General features: G+C 49.3%; 1 protein-coding gene across 1 annotated transcript in view; it reads right to left on the bottom strand.

Annotated features, from left to right (window-relative positions):
* Window positions 1-19714, bottom strand: part of HCFC1 (host cell factor C1) — a 29238-nt gene that overhangs the window by 8044 nt on the left and 1480 nt on the right. The window contains 19 exon segments of the mRNA XM_020977225.2: window positions 39-202; window positions 585-660; window positions 662-1258; window positions 1260-2345; window positions 2962-3182; window positions 3774-3912; window positions 4078-4220; window positions 4632-4851; window positions 5607-5711; window positions 5978-6202; window positions 6681-6878; window positions 7404-7564; window positions 7964-8326; window positions 8423-8602; window positions 8835-8941; window positions 10135-10219; window positions 11163-11371; window positions 12097-12257; window positions 12571-12719. Coding sequence (XP_020832884.1) covers window positions 39-202; window positions 585-660; window positions 662-1258; window positions 1260-2345; window positions 2962-3182; window positions 3774-3912; window positions 4078-4220; window positions 4632-4851; window positions 5607-5711; window positions 5978-6202; window positions 6681-6878; window positions 7404-7564; window positions 7964-8326; window positions 8423-8602; window positions 8835-8941; window positions 10135-10219; window positions 11163-11371; window positions 12097-12257; window positions 12571-12719 — 4589 coding nt within the window.

Below are 19714 nucleotides of genomic sequence, written 5' to 3'. Positions count from 1 at the left end.
GTTTGGAAAGGGAAAGCTAATATTTAATGGCTTCTCACCGGCACTGAGGGACCAGGAACTGGTGTGGATTGTGTCACAGTGGTCACAGCTCGGGTCTGGGTGGAAGACACTGTTGTGGTGATGGTGCCGGAGCTGGTGGTGGCCATGCTTTCTCCTTGGGGGTTCTCCGGCTCCCCTTGATTGCCTGCAGCTGGCGGTGGGTCTGTGGGAAGGGAAATAGGTGGGCTGGGAATGAAAGCTGGGCTGGGGTACACTCAGTGAAGGAAGGGCCTAATGATACTTTCCACCTCTCCCTTGAGACTCTGGAGAAGTGGGACAAGAGGCGTGGGGCCCAAAGGAAGAAGCCTGAGTTAGAAGTAAGGTTCTAGTTCCTATGGTGCCACTCTGGAGGTACATGACCTTAAGACTTTCGGCTGGTTTCCTCATCGCCCAGCTCATCACAGAGGTATCTTAAGATGTGACTTGGGGGCCAAGAGTCTAGCAAATCCAAGTTTCCTTCCCCCTGGGGAACTCCCATTCCAAAGACTGCTGTTCTAAAATCAGGGTTGGGGGCCTGAATGGAAGATCACTTGCCTCTAACTCACCTTGGTTTGAGCTCATGTTTGAGGTGACAGTGGTGGCCGTATGTGTGGTGCCTGTCTCATGGGTTTCACAGGGGGGGGTTGGTACACACCCTCTGCCCTGGGGAGGGGGCTGGTGCTGCTGCAGAATCTAAGGCTGCCTCCAGGGTCTTCTGGGAGGGGCTGGCCCCAGAGGGTGGGACACCAAAGTTGACTGTCATGGTGGTGCCAGTGGAGGTGGTCTGGTGAGTCTCACAACGAGGGCTAGCAGGTATCTGCTGCCCAGGCTGATTGGAGCCTACATTGGAGGTGGCAGTGGTGGCCGTATGTGTGGTGCCAGTCTCGTGGGTCTCACAGGGTGGGTTGGAGCACACCTGCTGGAGAGTGCCTGCATTCGAGGTAGTGGCTGTGTTGGTGGTACCAGTCTCATGCGTTTCACAAGGTGGGTTGGAACAGGTGGAGGAGGCAGCAGCGGCCAGGCAAAGCACCTCTGTGGCTTTCACAGTCATAGTGGTGCTGGTGGAACTGGTCTGATGTGTTTGGCATGGGGGCTTTGTGGGCCCCTGTACCCCATTGGCCTCCCCAGCGCCCATGGTGGACCGGGCTGTAGTCGGGGTGTTTGTTGTATGGGTATGCTGTACCTCAGACTGCCGGCTGATGAAGGCTAGTTGCCCTAAGCCTGTGCTGGTACCACCCCCCACTAGCTGAGCTGCTCTGAGTTGGTGGCCCCATAGAACCTGTGGTGGTGGTACCAGGCTCACAGGCTAGACTGGGGCAAACCTGGGGAGCAGCTGGACATGGTGCCTCTGTAGCTTTCACAGTCATGGTGGTGCTGGTTGCGCTGGTCTGATGGGTTTGGCACGGGGCCTGGGTGGGAACCTGCGCTCCCTCAGGCTCCCCAGTGCCCATATTGGATCGGGCTGTGATGGGGGTGTTGGTTGTGTGAGTGTGATGTGTCTCACGCTGCTGGCTGGCAGTTGCTGGCTGCCCTGAGCCCATGTTGGACATGGCAGTGGTGGCAGTGCTGGTGGTTCCTGTCTCATGGGTCTCACACGGGGGATTTGAACACACACGCTGCCCAGTCATGTTGGATGTGGCGGTAGTGGCTGTGTTGGTGGTACCCGTCTCATGGGTCTCACAGGGGGGGTTTGAGCATACTTGCTGCCCAGCCATGTTCGATGCAGCTATGTTGGCGGGACCTGTTTCCTGGGGCTGGCCTGGGGGGTTGGAGTACATGTGCTGCCCAGCCATACTAGAAGTGGCCGTGTTGGTGGTCCCTGTCTCATGGGTCTCACAAGGGGGGTTGGAGCACACAATCTGCCCTGCCCCTAGCAGTGTGGGGACTGTTAGGTTGGCACTGACCACAGTGGGAGTGTTGGTGGTGCCTGTCTCATGGATCTCACAGGGGGGGTTTGAACAGACCCGCACCACGCTGCCGTTCTGCGGTCCCATTGCTGAAGAAACCAATGAGGCACCTGCCTCCTGCCTGTCACAAACAAATTGGACCTGGGTTGGCTGCTGGAGACCCCCGAGATTTGCTACTACGGTTGTAGTGGCTGTATTAGTAGTGCCCGTCTCATGGGTCTCGCAGGGGGGGTTGGAGCACACTAGTGTCACAGTGCCGGGCTGCACATCGCCCTGGCCTGATTCAGCGATTGTAACTGTGGCTGTGGGCTGCTCTGTTGTAGGTGAGGCCAAGATGGAGACAGGGAGGTCATGTACTGGCTGGGCCTCTACTCCACTGGGTGTGGTAATCAACGTCACTTGAGTGGGCTGAGAGACAGGCTAGGAAAAAACACAAGTAGAAACCCCCCGAGTCCATCAAGTCTCTTCTCCCACGCCATCCCCTTCTCTTCCCATCCTCCCAAGTTCTCTCCATCTTGGCTCAGCTCTGAGGCCAGGCCAGTCTCCTACATTTCTGTGGTGCTAGCCTTGGGGATGCACAGTGCTGGCATGTGCAGTGGATATGGCACTGTGAGAAAGCCAACCCCAGCCCTTCAGGCTCATTTGGGAGTCCTACTTCTGAAGTCCAGGAAGATATTGGGGGGGGGGTGCACAGGGAGGGAGAGAAGAGTGGAGAAATGAAGGAAGTCACTTACACAAACACAGAAGTCAGGTGTTCCTCCCGCCCCCAATCCAGGAGACCATACCCCACTCGCTAGTGAAATGTTGAAAGTCTTATCCACATGGCACTGGGGTTTTCTCCCCTCACCTTACTTAATGCTGCCATGTGAGGTTAGATGGGAGATAATAACAGGAAGCTAAGAGCCAAGGATTTGCCCAGGGTTGTACAGTGAGAATTCAGCTCTCCTGCATCCAGCCTGGCCTGCTCACCATGTTACTGTACTGATCAGTTCTGTGGTGAGCTGTTTGGCTGAGTGGCAGTGGAGGAAGGGCCTACCTGCATGGTAATGGTGGGGGTGGTGAGCCCTCCTGCCGCTGTCAGAGTGGTCTGGGCAGCTGACACAGTAATGGCTGTAGGATTGATCACCTGGCTTGAAAGGGTGGCAATGGTCCCCAGGGTGGTGATTGGAGTGGCTAGGGAGGCATTGGTGTTATGCCCGCCTGCTCCAGCGAGGCTGGTGGACACTGTTCCGGTCACAGTGCCAAGGGTTGTGACTCCTGGAGGGAAGGGGAAAACAGATGAAATGGGGCCACTTCTTCCCAGCTATTCTTACCAGCTTACCTGCCTGCCTCTCCTTCCCACCCCTGGGAGCTGAAGAGCCCCCTGTTCTCTCTCTCAGCTCCCTCTTAGCTAAGACTGGTTTGGTGGGTCTTGTTCCTGCAAGTACATAACTGACATGGCAGGTACCAGGGAAAAAATATCTGCCTCCTGGAGTCGAGACTGGCAGGAATCTAAGTTTACAGGAGAAAACAGTCCCCTGGGGGATTCTGTAATGGTAAATACACTGAGTGTGGGACATGAAAAAGCAAGAGAAAAATGAAAGACCCAAGAAGCTCTTGAAAGTGAGCTGAGTGTGAAGGCATGATATCGGAATGGGCTTGGGAGCATCTAAGGGCTCAATGGTGCCCTCAAGGGAGGATACCTGGGTCCCACACCCGATTCTGTGGCCAGACAAACCTAGGGACACATGGCCTCCATGCCATTCTCCCCTTTTCCCCTCCTGTGAGGTGGCAGGAGGATTAGATGAGCAGAATGCAGTGGCTGGCCAATTGCTCAACCTGATTCCCTCCTGTCTGCCAGACATATACCTGTGGTGCCCTTCACCACCAGAGTGGTGACAGTCGGCTTGACAGCTGATACTGTGACTGGGGTGACGAGCCGCACCCCACCCATGGGAACTGTCCGAAGGATGGTGCCTGGCTGTCCAGGGGCTCCCTTCAGCACCACCTATAATGCCAAAGTTTAGAGGGCTGAGCAATCGTTGGCAAATACTCCAGAATGCCCCAAGAAAGGCAGAAGAAGCTTCAAGATATTCTCAAAGGGTGGGAAGAAGACAAGAGCATCCTAATGCTGAATTAGGATGATGCCAGGGGGGTGGTAGGAATGCCATACCTGGGTTACGCCCTGCTGCCCATGTCCAGTAGCGATTTTGGGGACAGCAGTAATGATTTTGGCAGGTGTGCCTGTGCCTGATGTCATGACCTTTGTGGTAATGATGGTGATGGGAGATTTGATGCCAGGGCTGCTAGTTACACCTGGAAGGAGAGGACAGGAAAAGAAAGCCGGTACCTGGTCAGGCTTTGGTAGAAGATAACTGCTAACTCTGCCCTTAAAACCCACCTCCAGCCAACTGTGGCTCAGTTGGTGCTTTACTCCCAAGTCTATTACCTTCCACCCCTCCAAGTGTCCTAAAAGGAAGAGTCACAGCTACCCTGCCACCTCCCCCCAAAAGCTTGAAAAAAAAAAGAAAAAGGGAAAATAAGACAACTTCAAACTGCCCCATTTGCTCTCTCCAGCCTCGTAATCCAGTTACTCACCAGCCTGGACCTTATACCCCGACTCAGAATTCAGCCCATTGGGGGACACCCAGGATGTTGTGTCGGGTGACTTTTGGAGAGTAATTGTATTCGGGTACATATCGCGCGGCCCCTGCCCGACGCCCCTACCCGTCGCTCCGGACTGGGTGATGATAGCCGACATGGGGATGGTTTTGATGATGGTGGTGGTGCCCGGTTTGGTGGTATTAGGGGAGACACTGCTGATGCCCAAGATGGTGGGTTTGGTTCCAGTCCCGCTGGCCTGGGTGGTGGTGATGATGGTGGTAGGTTTGCCATCTGCTGACGTTACCAGCTTCAGAATGGTACCCGCTGGCAGGGGTCCTTTGGTCTGAGAGTAAGGGCAGAAGTAGGGTGTGAGAGAGAAAATACCATTCTAGCCAGGCACCGATGCTCTTTAGCATCCCTTAGCCTGGGTTTGGGGGCAGGGAATGGGACAGCTCTATCACCTTGGAGAACTGATCAGAATCTTTCTTGCCAGTTTTTGTTTACAATCTCTATACATACATACACACATGTGCGCCTGCCCTAGCTCCAAACCTCTTTTGATTGGAAAAAATGTAACAAGTGATGTTTGTAGTAGTCGCAGGTAAAGAATGGCAGCCCAGGCCACTCACTCTTCTCCTTTTCTCTTCCTTCAAATGAGATCACGTTTGTAAAGGGCTTGGCAAACCTTCACGCGGTCTAAATGCTAGCTGTTCCTGCTACTGCTACGTGCTGATGGCCTGGCCTGGGGCATTTTGGGAAGAAACAAGTTTCACTGATCTTAGTTCACATGGCACTTAGCATCCACCCCCATTAGCCTTGTCTCTCCCCTGAGCTACTCCAGGGCAGACACTTGCCTCCTCATTCTCCCTGCCTTTTACCACCCTCCCCACCCCCCACCCCCTTGTTTCCATAGCAAACACTCAAATCTTGATAATCAGTCTTAGTAAAAGAAATCATCTATAATTCTCTTTCGGTCACTTACTAGGGAAGTGCCACAAATCTGGAAAGGCACCCGTTATGATCCTTTTGCAAAATTACTTTTACAAGGATGAACCCACCACCCCATCTCCCCCATTGCTACCCTAGGCTGTTGTTTACCTGGATGATCTGAGTCACAGGGCCAGTAGAAGCCTGGCCTGTGACTGCTGAGGTCTGAACCGGTTTGGTCTGAACAACTGACATCACTTTGCCCAGATTAGAAATCTGTAAAGTAAAGAGGAGATGAGATAGAGATTTTGGACATGGCCAATTAGGCCATTTGTTTTGCTTATATATACTATTTTTGTTAAGTGGAAAAAGAATAAAATCTAATTTTTAAAAAGATTAAAAAAAAAAAGTCAGGACAAATAGGGCAGAGGCTTCACTAGAAACCAAGTGGTAGCATCTAGCTACAGTCAGGCTGACCCAGGTCCTAAGCCCCTGACTGGGAATTTGGTCTGGACACTGGCCCACTGAAGCTTGCTACTCACCAGTGCACTGCCCCCTGGGACAGAGATGGGGCTCTTCACCAGAGTGATGGTTTTGGTGACCCCACCAACCACGGTGGTCACCACCTGGGCTTGCTGGGCCACAGTCACAGTGCCTGACTTGTGGACTGTGATGATAGGGCGGGTGGGAGTGTTAGCAGCTGAGGACACTGATGTGCCCACTTGGGCTGCTGCTGTCTTTAGCATCCGGGTGGCTGGGTTGCTCACCTGAGGTAGAGAGAAGAGAGACAATGTGAAGCACCAATTTTACGGACAGATAATACCTGAGTAGGCTCAAAAAAAAAAATTAAAAATAAGAGCTCCAGATGTTATGCTATAAGACCTTTGTGGCTAATTCACAATCAACGGTTTTGGGTGGAAGGAAGGCAGACATATCAATCAAATGGTCATGGCTACCATAGTTTGGGGACAGAGTTCAGTCTAGGTTTCCCTGAATCCTAGGGAAGGACTAAGCCTAAGTTACTCCATGTGGTAGAAACTCCCATATCCCCAATTTAGAAGCTCTCTCAGATCACAAACTTTCTTCTGCTCACTAAAGCCTGCTGTTCTCCTTCAGAACTCCAAGAACACTTGCTTCCTTTTCCTAAGCCTGGAGGATCACTGTAGTGCCTGGAACATCTTACTTCCACTCAGAAGAGGGAGAAGCCACAAGGTTATTTGCCTTCAGAGGCAGACAAGGGCTTACCATGACTGGCGAGGAGGCCACTTTCACTGTGGCTGGAAGTGTGGTGGTGCCAGGAGACACTGCTACTGTTTTAACAATGGTGGTCCCTGCAGGGACACTCAGTACTGTGGGAGCTGAGGAAGGAGGGATCTTCTGGGTGGCTGCAGCTGCTGCAGCCAGGGCTGCCATTCCACTCATCTGAGGGTTGCTGCCAATCACCTGAAAAAAAGAGAGAAACAAAAAGGAAGATCTGGCTTGGGGTGGAGTCCTGAGTTCGAGTTGTCCCTTGCCTTGCCTTCTGGGCCTATGGGTCTAGGACGTAGAGGCCACTTTCCTGTATTTCAACGGGCTCTCGGTAAAACAGCTACCTCCTAGAATTTCCTTCTCCTTTCTCCCCTCAGCACAACCAGGAGCAAGGGGAGGGGCCCAAATGATCTGCATTATGGCTGCTATGTCCTTCTCCTGACCCCAAAGTAACATTTCAAAGGCTAGGCTGGACGCTTTTCTGGCTACAAGGTTTTTAAATCATCAAACTCCCTATTTGTATTATCAAGAACCATTCAATCAGATACAAGCCATTCCTCCCAAGGCCTGCAAAGGCTTTTAGTTTCTTTCTGTGTTCTCCTCCAAGGGCACCAGCCATTCCTCCCAAGTCCCAGAAAGACTCTTAGCTCTCCTCCAAGGGCAACAGAGGATCTCTCTCCAATATCCTTTCGTGGCAAAGCCAACTGGGCATCAACTCACTGTCCCCTGGGCACTTTGTGTCGGCACAACCATTCGGACACCAGCAGGCAGCGAAGTCACAGTAACTGGAGCTTTTCCAGGTTGGCTGGCTGGTCGAACAGTGACCAGGGGAGTTCCTGATGTAGCTTGAGGGCCGGTCACTTTGAGAACAGCAGGGACACCTGCCAACAAAGGTGGGTTGGGTATGCTGGACTTCAGGAGCACACGCCTACTACACGATTGCAAAGCAGAGGCCCCTTCCTGGAGTCTCTGTAGGCTGACCCCACCAAATGAGCTGTGCCCCTGTGTCACTGCCCCCCTGGATGGTTAAAGCTCTAGGCCACTGTTCCTAGTTGGGTGCCTGGTTTTGTTTGCGCCATTCTCAGACTGAAATCACCCTCAGGGTAGAGACTGGACCACTTCCTCCTTTCACACAATGCTTACACAGTTTAAGATCTGACTAAGTGACCCATCCTCTGCTAAGGATTTCAGTTGTCCACAGAGTCAGGTCTCCCTTAGACCATTCCCTTGCTCTCCCCAACCAGGCAGAGGCCAGCTCAACACGTGGCCATATGGCTCACCTTGAGTCCGACCTGTGGTGGGCACAGGGATGGGGCTGCCAGGCACTGTCGGCAAGACCTGGATGGTGGTGGTGGTGGTTGGGGGGGTTGCAGCTGCCTGTGGGAGCAGTGTAATGCCAACCTGGGCCAGTGGCTGCACGGCAGGGGCTGCTGCAGCTGGGGCAGGGCTCTTGGGGGGATTGATAGGCACAGATGGAACTGGGTTGGCTGCAGGTGAGGTGGCAGCAGCAGCAGCAGCAGGAATGTCATACTTCTGGAGCTGCAGGAGATAGCTGTCAGCTGTTGGCACTGCTCCCCAGCTCACCTCCAGGGAGTTGGTATTGGCTCGGACCAGCTGCACCCGGGATGGGGCAGGAGGCTTTTCTATAAATGCAAACACATCAGAAAGCAGTGAGTGGAATGCCTCTGGTGAAACCCTTGGGCCTGCCTAATCTGGCTTGCTTCAGAAAGTCACCTTACCTGTCTCTAGGTACCAGAGGTCCTTACAGCAGACTTGGTTATTCCACGCCTTTCGGTAACCATCTCGCCCACTCCAGATATAGAGTCGGGTGTTAATGGCCACAGCACAATGCCCAGCCCGAGCCCGGGGGATGTTGTCCTCCAGTGTGTCCATCAGAATAGCCTCCCATGCCATGGTGTCTGGGGCAGGGGAGGGAAGGATGAGGAAACCATCAGTGTGCATTAGACTCTAAGTCTTGTGAATTTTTGCAGCAGAATTCAGGACTGGTTCTAGGGGAAACAGGGTCCGACTGTCCTGTTGGGCCCAGGCCCCGCACTGCCTCCTGCCCAATGTGGATGGGGAAAAGGGAGGGTGTCCCTACTCCTTGCCCTCCCTGGGTGAACGTTGAGCCCACCTGCCTAAGAGTTATACCTAAGTTGAGACAGGCCAGTGTGTTGGTGCACTTCCACTCCTTCTCATGTGTGGCCACTTTGACGTCATCCATAACAAGAGGAACCCAGCCACCAAACACATACATTCTGGAGGAAGGAGGACAGGACATGTAGGTGACGGGCTGCCAGACTCTCCCAGGGTAAAGCCTTCAGCCTGCCTCCTGGCGTGCTGACTTCTCAGCTCCTCCTCACCTCTGGGCCTGAGTCTTTTACTAGAATTTTAAAGCTCCTCACTGAATCCCTATGAACACACTCATTCACTTCACTTCCTGACAATAGTGCCAATCCCCTCCATTCTTGAATTCCTTCTGAGTCCATTTGGCCAGAGGGCCTGGGGGTGGGGCAAAGGTCTTCAGGTAGCATCCTGCCAGTAGTTCTGTAGGCTTGTTCCCTAATCTGCCAACTTGAGACTGAGCGCAAGGCCTCTAATGTAGGCAGGGCATCCTAACAGTTCCCTACTGACCACTTCTCTCCCTAACTAACCCTCTCTCCAGAGAGAATCAAGCTCCTTTTTGTCTGGGTTGGTGATTCTATTTGGGATAGGGAACTCTTCAGTGGGAAAACTCTTACTAATGCAGCTAGTCTGCAACTTAGGGTCTCAGTGAATTGGGTGAGGCACACAGAGATGAAGTGACCTGCCCAAGGCCACAAAGTCAGAATGTGTGAGAGGCGGCATTTGAACCCAGGTCTTCCTGACTCCAAGGCCAGCCCACTATACATGACACAGAATAGCTTCTCTATTTCTCTCCTTGTCTTTTCATAGGAACACAAAACATTAAAGCCAGAAGTAACCCGAGATAGTTAAGTCTAACCTCTTTATTTTATGGGCAACAGAACTGGGTCCAGAGACATTGGTACTTGTCCACAGTCTCACTGCCTGGTTAAAAAACTTGAGACTCCTGACTCCCACGCCATTACCCTAAGCTATTTGCTTCTCTTAGGCTCTGGCCTCACTATTGCCTCAATGACCCAGTAATGGGCCTGTTGGTTTTCATTTCTCTGTGCATGTGACGACTCTTTATTTGGGTTTACTTTAAGTATTTCAGTAAGTGGGGCATTCACTTTTTCTGAAAGCCCAGGCCCAAGCATGCCCCCTTCTGGAAAGACGTGGAATCCCATGGGGATACAATCCTACAACTCCCCAAACACAGAACCAATAGCCTTGGGAAGCTGCTCACTGAATGAAGACATTCATCCTTGGCCTTCAGGGTCTGCTGGGACAGTGGGCTAACAAGGCATAAAAGGGAAGGAATTGGCAGTGGGGAAGATGACTGACTCACTTGTTTCCTATGGTGGTGGCAGAGTGAAGACTTCGAGGAAGAGGAGCCACCCCACTGAGAGTAGGTTTATTCCAGGTCAGGGTCTCTGTACACACAAGAGAGAGTTTAATTTTCTACCAACCTCTAAGAAAATGCACTTAATCTACAGGGAGCCCTGCTGGCCCAGAGTGACACTCTCTGTGGGGAGGAGAGCACTGAATGTAGAATCACTAGATATTACCTGGTCCAGTCTCCCATCCACTGCAGAACTCCTTCCATAGCACCCCTAACTGGTTGTCTCACTTCTACTTGAACAACTCAATTGATGGAAAACATTACCCACCCAAATTCTGCTGTTGGCCAGCTCTAGTTTTGAGGATACTCTCAGGTTAAGTTGAAAATCTGCTTTAAAAAAATTTTTTTGGCAACCCAAAGCTACTTTATTCCCTCTCTTTTATATGCCAACCCTTCAAAGAGAAGGACTGGCATCCCCTTGCCCCATCAAGTATTTTCTTCTCAAGGATACCGCCCTCCCCCCCCCTCCATCCCCCCTAGCCTAGTCTCCAAGCTCCTTCCTGGCTCAGCTAGCCTTCTCTAGGCACAGCTGCATGTTAAGTGACCACAGTCCTGATGGTGGGGTGGACAGCATGAGGAGGCCCCGATCTATGTACACTCTTTCCCAATCTCAGGCTGATTCCACATAAGCCAACAGGCCAGTGTGAAGCCAGCCCTCTTCCTCCTGACACTGCTCTCTTCCAGAAGCGGGAAAGTATGTTAGCAGCATCAGAGAAGCCTCTTTAGGCAGATGTGCAATGGGGGGGCAGGTAGAAAAGCTTGCTCTTTGACCTCAGGAAGTGCTGGAAATCTTTGTTCTAAGGATAACTGACTGGATAAGGGCCACCACACAAAAACACAACCACTCAGAGAAGTTCTGCCCAAAACAGCAAAAGAGAACGAAGACGTACTTTTGTTTGCCCAAAGTCTTGCCTCTTACATTCCAGAGATGCTAGACACTAGCTAGAAGCCAACTCTTCCTTTTAGATCCTTACCGATATCTAAGGTCCAGAGGTCCCCAAGCCTGCAGCCACTCATTCCCCCATAGATAACCAGCTTGGATTTCTTGTTGTCCTTTTCTGTATAGACTACAGCCGTATGGGACTCCCTGGGGGGTGGCAGGACCCCATAAGTGATTGGGATGTCCCAGGCTACTACGCCAGAGCCTGGTCGTAACTCCAGGATGTACAGATCATTCAAGTACCTAAAAAAGAGAGCAGTCCGATTAAGTTGTAACATTCACTGATACGTCCACCTAGGCAGTAGGTTTTATAGGCCAGATATTTCTAGAGCAGACCTGGCTGCATAGAGAATTATGAAAAGCCAGAAGTCCAAGTTCACTCCTATTTCCCATTCCACCTTCTCCCTGGGAAGGGTCCCACATCAATTTCCCAAAGTGAGCTGAAGCCCCAGGTAGCTTTCTGCCCCTCCGACACACAGAGCTAGGCATTGTACAGAGTGAGACAAGAACATCTCCAGACAGGAAGGCCCCTTGGCCTAAGGCCCTGGAAAATACCACACTTGCAGGCAGCCAAGGCTAAGCATAAAGGCAAACTAGACCTCTATGGGGGTGTGGGGAGGGGTTGCATCCCTGAAATTCTATTTCCCCAGGCTAGACTGTCAATTCATGTAGGTCAGAGCTGGAAGGGACGTTCAGAGATCCGGCCCACCTCCTCACTTCATAGCTTCGAATCATGATTCAGCTGTTCCATGATTCTCAAGCTCTGAAAGGCCTGAGTGTCTAGGTATTAGAACAAAGACACTGTGCCAAGGCAGCTGCACGAGAGATCCTTAAGAAATCCTAGCCTAGTCACTACACCTCAATTGAGGTCCTTCCTCACCAACTGAGGCTCCTGGCTTCATGTCTGGGACCATGAGGCCTTGGAGCCTTGACTCAGAGGACTCTGCGGCCAAAGGGAAAAGCCTCACCTCGGAATGTTGTTCTTGGGATCCTCACTGTCGTTAGCCAAACCCCCAAACAGGTAGCATTTGTTGCCCACGAGAGAAAAGCTGTGCCCAAGGCGAGGGCACGGAGGAGGCCCATTTTTGGGGGCTTTTGCTTTAAGCCTTTTCCACTCCCACCTGCTTGCCTGTAACCAGAGGACAAAGGGTATCAAGTCCTACTGAAGAAATGGTCAGAGCCCAGAGGAGAAGCATGATAGAGAGGGTGTAGCCCCCAGGGAAACCCAACAGCCACCTGCTTGTTAGAGCAGGGAGATTCTGAGGTCCTGCACCCCGCCAAGGAGGCCCTCATTTGGGCGAGCCGAGCTAGCTGAGGAACATTGGTTCAGCATGTTTTCAGAGCCTCCCTACTTCTGCCACCTACTCGCCATGTCTGAGAAAGTTAGCTGCCCCCCCCCCCATCCTTCCAACCTTTGAAAGGTCCCTAGGCCAGGCTGTTACCTGCAGCTCGTAGAGGTCATTGCTGTACTTCCCATACTCCACCATCCCACCAAACACCAGCAGGCGAGTCCCATCACAAACAAAGCCATAGGCTGCGCAGCCAGGAGGGATGTCCCCTCGAACCGCGGGGATGAACCATTGGTTGGTTGCTGGAAAGAAGCAGGAACAGTCAGAACTGCTCAGGAAAGACTCTGGGCTGGGGAGAGGCTGAAGATCCTACCATTTCTTCTCTGTCCCTTACTGACCAAGGCATTAAAACCATTCCACCACTACCCCTTGTTTGACCTCATAAACCACACAGGAAGATGTTGCTACACTACAGATTTCAGGGGTGGTAGGTGGTGGTAGTTGGGTGGTCAGCTTGGACTCCTCCCACTCAGAGTCTTGAAGTAGTGCCCCTCCCAACACACATACACACACACACACCCCTCTCCTCCAACGCCCAGCTAGTTCTGCCTGGAAAATGACTTTGTTTCATGCCAAGTTCCTCGTAAGAAGAAAGCTACTGAGTAACATAACCTGATTTTGGGAATCTTCTTCCCCGAATCTCTCCTGTTCTCCACTGGATTACCACTGGCTACTCATCTTGCTATAATGTTCAATAGTTTGCCCAACAGAACCCATTCCCTCAGGCTTGAAATTTCAGCATCAACCTCAATGATGCTCTCCCACTCACTCCATATATTCAATCTGTTGCCAAATCTTGTCCTTTCTATCTAAAGACCTCTATTGAATGCATCTCTTTTCCAGTCATCTACAACCAGAAGCCTAGCTCAGGCCGGCCTCTCTTCTCACCTAGACTACTGCAATAACTGTCCTGCCTCCAGTCTTTCAACACGTCAATCCAGCTTCCACTTGGCTATTAGTGATTTTTCTCAAGTTAGCTTGGCCTCTGCCATCCCTGCTCAATGAGATCTATTAGTACCCTATTACCACTGTGAAGGGAATAGGATAGAGTCAGGAATTAGGATTTTCATAATAATGGTTATATGTGTGATGAATATACTAATAGATTAGATTTTTATGTAAGAATCCTAATTCCCTTCACACCACCAATAGAAACTCTGCTGCTCAGCCTTTAAAGTTCTTCATTACCCTTTCAATCTCCCTTCTACACCCTCTCTATCTAGCTAGACTGGCCTCCTTGCAGTCCCTCAAACATAGCACTCCAGCTCCCGTGTCCATGCTTTTTCTCTGGGTGTACTCCATGCTGGCAATGACCCCCCCTTCCCCCCGTAACTCCAAATCCTCCCACTACAAGAAGCCTTTCCCAGGCTCCAGAAGCTAGAAGTGATTACCTTCTTCAATATTCCTACGCTGTTCCCTGCTCCCACTAGAATGTGAGCTCCATGAGGGCAGGGGCTATTTTGGTCTTTTTTTGTATCCTCAGTGCTTAGCACACAGAAGGCACTTAAAAACACTTGCTGCCTAATTGAGTACTCAGGGCCTAAATCCTCTGTACTTGGAAGCTAAAGAGTCTTCTTCTCTGTCATGAGGCAGAGATGCTCAGCTAATCAATGGTGTCCGCACATCTGCTGAGCACAAGGGGAAGCAGACTGCTTCTTTTCCAGGGGTTCAGTCAGGAGACTAAGCAAATGGAAGAAAAGGGGGAAATTAAGTGGAGAGCTTGTTTTTTTTTTGTGGCTGAGTAAAGGACTAATCAACCCCTTCTCACAAGAGCAGAGTGACTGTTCAGTGGTGACAATATACCACAAACCACTTCCCATCGTGTGTGTGTGTGTGTGTGTGTGTGTGTGTGTGTGTGTTTCATGAGTGTTTGTATGCTCACACACACATCTCCAATGGGATCTCCCCACACCACCACCAGAACAGCCTAGGTTGCACTAAATCAAGGCACCCTACTACCCGGAGTACCAATAAACCAGTGAGATCAGCAGGGACCATGGTGAAAGGCCTGGAGGAGCTTCATCATCCCACCTTGTCAGAGAGACCAGCACCTCAACAGGCCAGCCAAACATCTTTGAAAGCTTATGTGGCTTCCAGTTGGGGGTGGGAGGGGAAAGGTACAAAGAGCCAGGGTGAACCACAAGCCAACTGCTTCACAAAAGAAATAAAGTGTTCCATCCTCAGCCCTTGAGTTAGTGTTCAAAGGCAGAGTAAACGGACAGTGAGATAGATTGAAGCTGCTGCTTTGAGCCACATATAAACTGCTCTTTTCTGACTGTGGCTGTGAAGGCTAGGGTTGGTGGGATTAAGAAGCCCATGGTCATGACCTGATTCCAGCAGCCTCACCAGGAGTTACCACAGTTGCCTGGAGGTCTCAGCTTCACCACCTGTGCTTTCTCTACCCAAACAACTCCTTTTCTTAGGCAGCGCTGAGCCCTGCCCCTGCCCCCCCCCATCCCTCTAATAGAAATGCAAATTAAAACAACTCTGAGGTACTACCTCACACCTATCAGACTGGCTAATAGGACAAAAAAGGAAAATGATAAACGTTGGAGGGGATGTGGGAAAAATGGGACACTAATGCACTGCTGGTGGAGTCGTGAACTGATCCAACCATTCTGGAGAACAATTTGGAACTATGCCCAAAGGGCTATAAAATTGTGCATACCCTTCGATCCAGCAATGCCACTGATAGGGCTGTATCCCAAAGAGATCATAAAAAAAGAGAAAAGGACTCATATGTACAAAAATATTTACAGAAGCTTTTTTTGTGGTGGCAAAGAATTGGAAATCGAAGAGATGCCCATCAATTGGGGAATGGCTAAACAAGCTGTGGTATATGATTGTAATGGAATATTATGCTATAAGAAATGACAAGCAGGACAGTTTCTGAAAAACTGGAAAGCCTTACATGAAATGACGCAAAGTGAAGTGAGCAGAACCAGGAGAATATTGTACACAGTATCAGTAATATTGAAAGATGAAGAACTGTGAATGACATAGCTATTCTCAGCAATACAATGATCCAAGAAAATTCCAAAGGACTCATGATGAAGCATGCTATCCTCCTCCAGAGAAAGAACTGATATTGTTAGAATACAGGCTGAAGCAAGCTATTTTTCACTTTCATTCTTTTTCTTTTTTTCAAGTTTTCTTGTACAAAAATGACTAATATGGAAATGTTTTACACGATTGCACATGTATAACCTATCTGATAGCTTATGGGGGGGAGGGAAGGAAGAGATTTTAGAACTCATAACTTTTAAAAAATTGTTTTAAAATGTAATTGGGGGAAAAATAAAATATGCATTAAAAAATCCCTTGAATAAGGTTTGGAGAATTATTTCCCCTCCTTTTTCCTAAAGAAGTTTCTCACAAGATTCAGGAAGAATATCTGAAGAAAGGTCCAGTGCAAAATCTCTGTGGAAGGGCTGTCTCAGGAAGCATACACAAACATTTCAACTTTATTTTAAAAATAGGCAGCCCTCAGGACATCACTTAGATTTTCAAAGTTGCAGCCATCTTGAACTATTGAAAATTCACGGGGAGTGGGGGAAGCAGCTGGGTGAGTATAACTCTTCCAAACCAAATAGCTTCAGTTGGACTTGTTTACATACTCCTTTATTGCATGCTGGGTAACAGCCCCCCCCACCTTAATTACATTAATTAAATAGCTTTTCTACAGCTTATATCTATATTAACATTTTTCTCATCTTCTTCGCCCAAGATACCTCCTCTCCCCATATTTCCTAGGCCTGCAGGAGTGGGGAACCTGCAGCCTCGAGGCCACACATGTGAGTCTCTAGGTCCTCAAGTTCGGCCCTTTGACTGAATCCAAACTTCACAGAACAAATCCACCCCTGTCCCAGAGAGCCACAAATGCTAAAGCTACCAGGCAAATTCCCACAATCTTCTAGATAGATGAGCCAAACAATAAAAGCAGGTATAAAACAATCTGTAAATAATGAGTCAAAGCAATTTCACCCACCCTTGGGAGAAAGAGAATAGGCCCACCCTATGAGGTCCAAAACACTGAGTTTTTGGCACTGATCAGAACGAAAGCAGGAAGCTATCAATCATCTAGGTCTCAGAGCTACAAGGAACCTCAGGACATTTAGTTATTTAGTTCAACCCTATTCATTTGATAGCTGGGGAAACGAAGGGGGGGGAGGTGGAGAAGAGAAGGGAAAAGGATGGATATCTTCCCCAGGTCAGAATGGCCAGAATGGCATATACTACCTTCCCCATATCAAACAAGGGGTCGTCTGCTACTGACCCTATCACCAGGAAGATATGTGTTTCAAGTTATTTTTTCTAATAGTGTCCAAGCTTTCAAGTGATTCCACACGACTTTGGAATGATCAGCTAGGGATGTAATTTGTGACTAGGAAACGGCAAAACTAACTGGGCCAGACTGAGATTAAACTTATGGCAGCATCATGCTCCTTTCACTCACCTCCAATTCAACACAGATCTTTTAAAAGTGTCAAGCAATGCACTGAGCTAACCAGTCCTCAACTGTACCTATTAGGTTGAAAATAAATGCCCCATAGGTACCACATGTTAAAGCACTGAATGACAGATTTAGGCTTGGCAGGGATCTTGAAAAATGCTACAGCTTAATCTACTGGGTCATTCATCAATTTTCTAATTCATATACTGGCAGAGTATCATCTAGCTTCTGCTCAGATACCTGCAGAAACAGAGAGCTCACTCTTTATCACTGCTGCCTCCCAATCCTGGTTGGAGAAGCAATCTGCTCTGTCATCTACAGGAAGCCTCTTCAAATATGCAAAACCAAGGACCATCTGGAGAAGGAGAAGCAGCAGCAGCAGTGCATGCTGAAAGAGTACTAGGCACTGAGTAGGAGAGCCCTGGGTTCAAATCCTACCTCTAACACCTCCTGTCAACTCCTTTGGGCTCCTTATACCTGGTTTCCACACATATCAAATAGGGATGATATCTATTGTACCCATCACCTCATGAGTGAAACACTCTAGTAATAAGCATGAACTCCTATTATCATCTTAATTCCTCAATTTCCAATTCTTTAGATCTGACTTTATTTGTGTGAAAAGTGTTTTATGATTGTGTTTATCTAGTTCTTGAGTTTGTCTTGGTAGGTAGACTCCCAAGCATTTTATATTGTGGGGCAGCGTGGTGGCACAGTAGATAGAGCACCGGCCCTGGATTCAGGAGGACCTGAGTTCAAATCCGGCCTCAGACACATAATACTTACTAGCCATGTGACCACGAGCAAGTCACTTAACCCCACTGCCTAGCCAAAAAACAAAATAAAACAAAAATTAAAAAAAAACCCAAGTATTTTATATTGTCTATAGTTATTTTAAATGGAATTTCTTTCTGTCTCTTGCTGTTGGGCTTTGTTAGCAAACAAAAATGCTGATGATTTATGTGGGTTTACTCTATTTAATTTTCCAATTTCCTTTGGACTAGCCCTGCATGAAGTTAGTCCTTATGTGAAAGAGTAAATTCCCTCTCTTCTCTGACAGTTTACATTCAAGTGCCCACTACCTAGGGTACCCAAAGATTTTGTGTGTGTGTGTGTGTGTGTGTGTGTGTGTGTTAGTTAATAATGCACTTACAGGCCCTACATGCCTTGCAATGGTGATTTTTTTTGTCTCACTTTGGAACTTCCAGAGGGTCAAGGCCTGCATCTAACCTAAAAAGCCCCCAAGACCCTAGACAAGTGCCCCATTTTCAGATGTTGATGAAAATGCACACTTCCCAGGAGGCCCAGAAAGGGGTGAGCACTGGTTTTGGAACCATTTTAATTAGGTTCCCATCTGACTTTCTAGAAGAGAGCTTGGATGTTAGGGAGGCTGCTCCAGACTTCATCTGAATAGGATTTCCAGAACTGTTCATTGTTCAGAAGTTATATCTGAAACAGGCCTGGTACTTGAGAAGTTGATTTTGTTCCTATCTCATTTTGCTCCACTATTTCCTCTAACTGCAGCTGGGTTTGTACTGCACCCTGTCCCCTGAAACAAAGGTCCCTTTCTCTAGGGAGTGTGCAGAGATGCTTCGGATGAGGAACCAAAAACTTAAGCAATCTGCACTTGAAAGCTGACATTAGGGCAGCTAGATGACGCAGTGGATAGAGCTCAGGCCCTGGATTCAGGAAGACCCGAGTTCCAATCTCGTCTCAGACACTTAACACTTCCTACCTGTGTGACCATGGGCAAGTCACTTCACCCTACTGCCTCAAAAAAGAAAGAGAGAGAGGGAGGGAGGGGGGGAGAGAGGGAGAGAGAGAGAGAGAGAGAGAGAGAGAGAGAGAGAGAGAGAGAGAGAGAGAGAGAGAAAGTTGACATTGGCAGGGGTGAATGCCTAAGTACAAACCAAAGAACTGCCTTGTAATATGGGGCAAGAAGAACCTGAACAGTATCAATGATAGCTAGGGGTGTGTGTGTGTGGGGGGGGTTAGGTGGGGATGAGAGATAGAAATCGAGAGAGGAGAGTGAGAGAGGGAAGAAGGGGGGACAGAGAGCGCCACAGGGAACATGAACTTCAAAACATTATCTCATTTGACTCTACAGCTGCTCAGGGAGTAAGTGTCACAGCTGTTATTCATTTTACAGATGAGGAAAGTGAGGTTCCCAGGGGTTAGAGGGCTTGCCCAGGGTCACAGGTCAAAAGCAAGATATGAAACTAGGTCTTTCTAAGTCTGGCACTCTAACTATGCTGCCTATTTAGCAGTCTTGTTAGCCTAGCTCAAAACCTCTTCCTCTTAGCTCCCCCTCAAACCAAAGCCAGCACTAGTGGCAATGATGCCAGGCACACAAAGTAACAGGGTATTTGAGTGCCTGCCAGTCAATTGTACATTGGCAGCAAAGGCAGCTGGGCATCACAGCGTCATCAGGTAGTTCAAGGAAGGAGAGGGTTTGTCCTCAGAGCACCCCTAAAACCCAGACACAAAGATATTCCCAAACCCATCTCTTGCCAGGCCTGACCACCCATTTGTGCCCTGGTACGTTACAGGCTTTGTTAACAAGATGAGCTTAAGGAACATGGAAGAAAAGTTATTTCTAAGTTGGTTTAAAAAAAAAAAGGTGGGATCAATTCCTCTCTGTGTGCATTTTAACCTAGTTCCACGCCAATTAACATGAAGCACTTTTTCCAAAAAGGGACAGTGGAGCCAGCCTTCCCTTTCTTTGCTCTCCTTAGTCTTTAAGCATTGTTCCTCATATACCCCACAAAACTCCACCCACTGTCT

The sequence above is a fragment of the Phascolarctos cinereus genome, unplaced genomic scaffold (genome assembly GCF_003287225.1).
Source record: "Phascolarctos cinereus isolate Bilbo 61053 unplaced genomic scaffold, phaCin_HiC Scaffold_8;HRSCAF=390, whole genome shotgun sequence".
Classification (NCBI taxonomy): domain Eukaryota; kingdom Metazoa; phylum Chordata; class Mammalia; order Diprotodontia; family Phascolarctidae; genus Phascolarctos; species Phascolarctos cinereus.
Note: the sequence above shows the minus strand (reverse complement) of the source record. Positions and strands in the feature narration are given on the sequence as shown.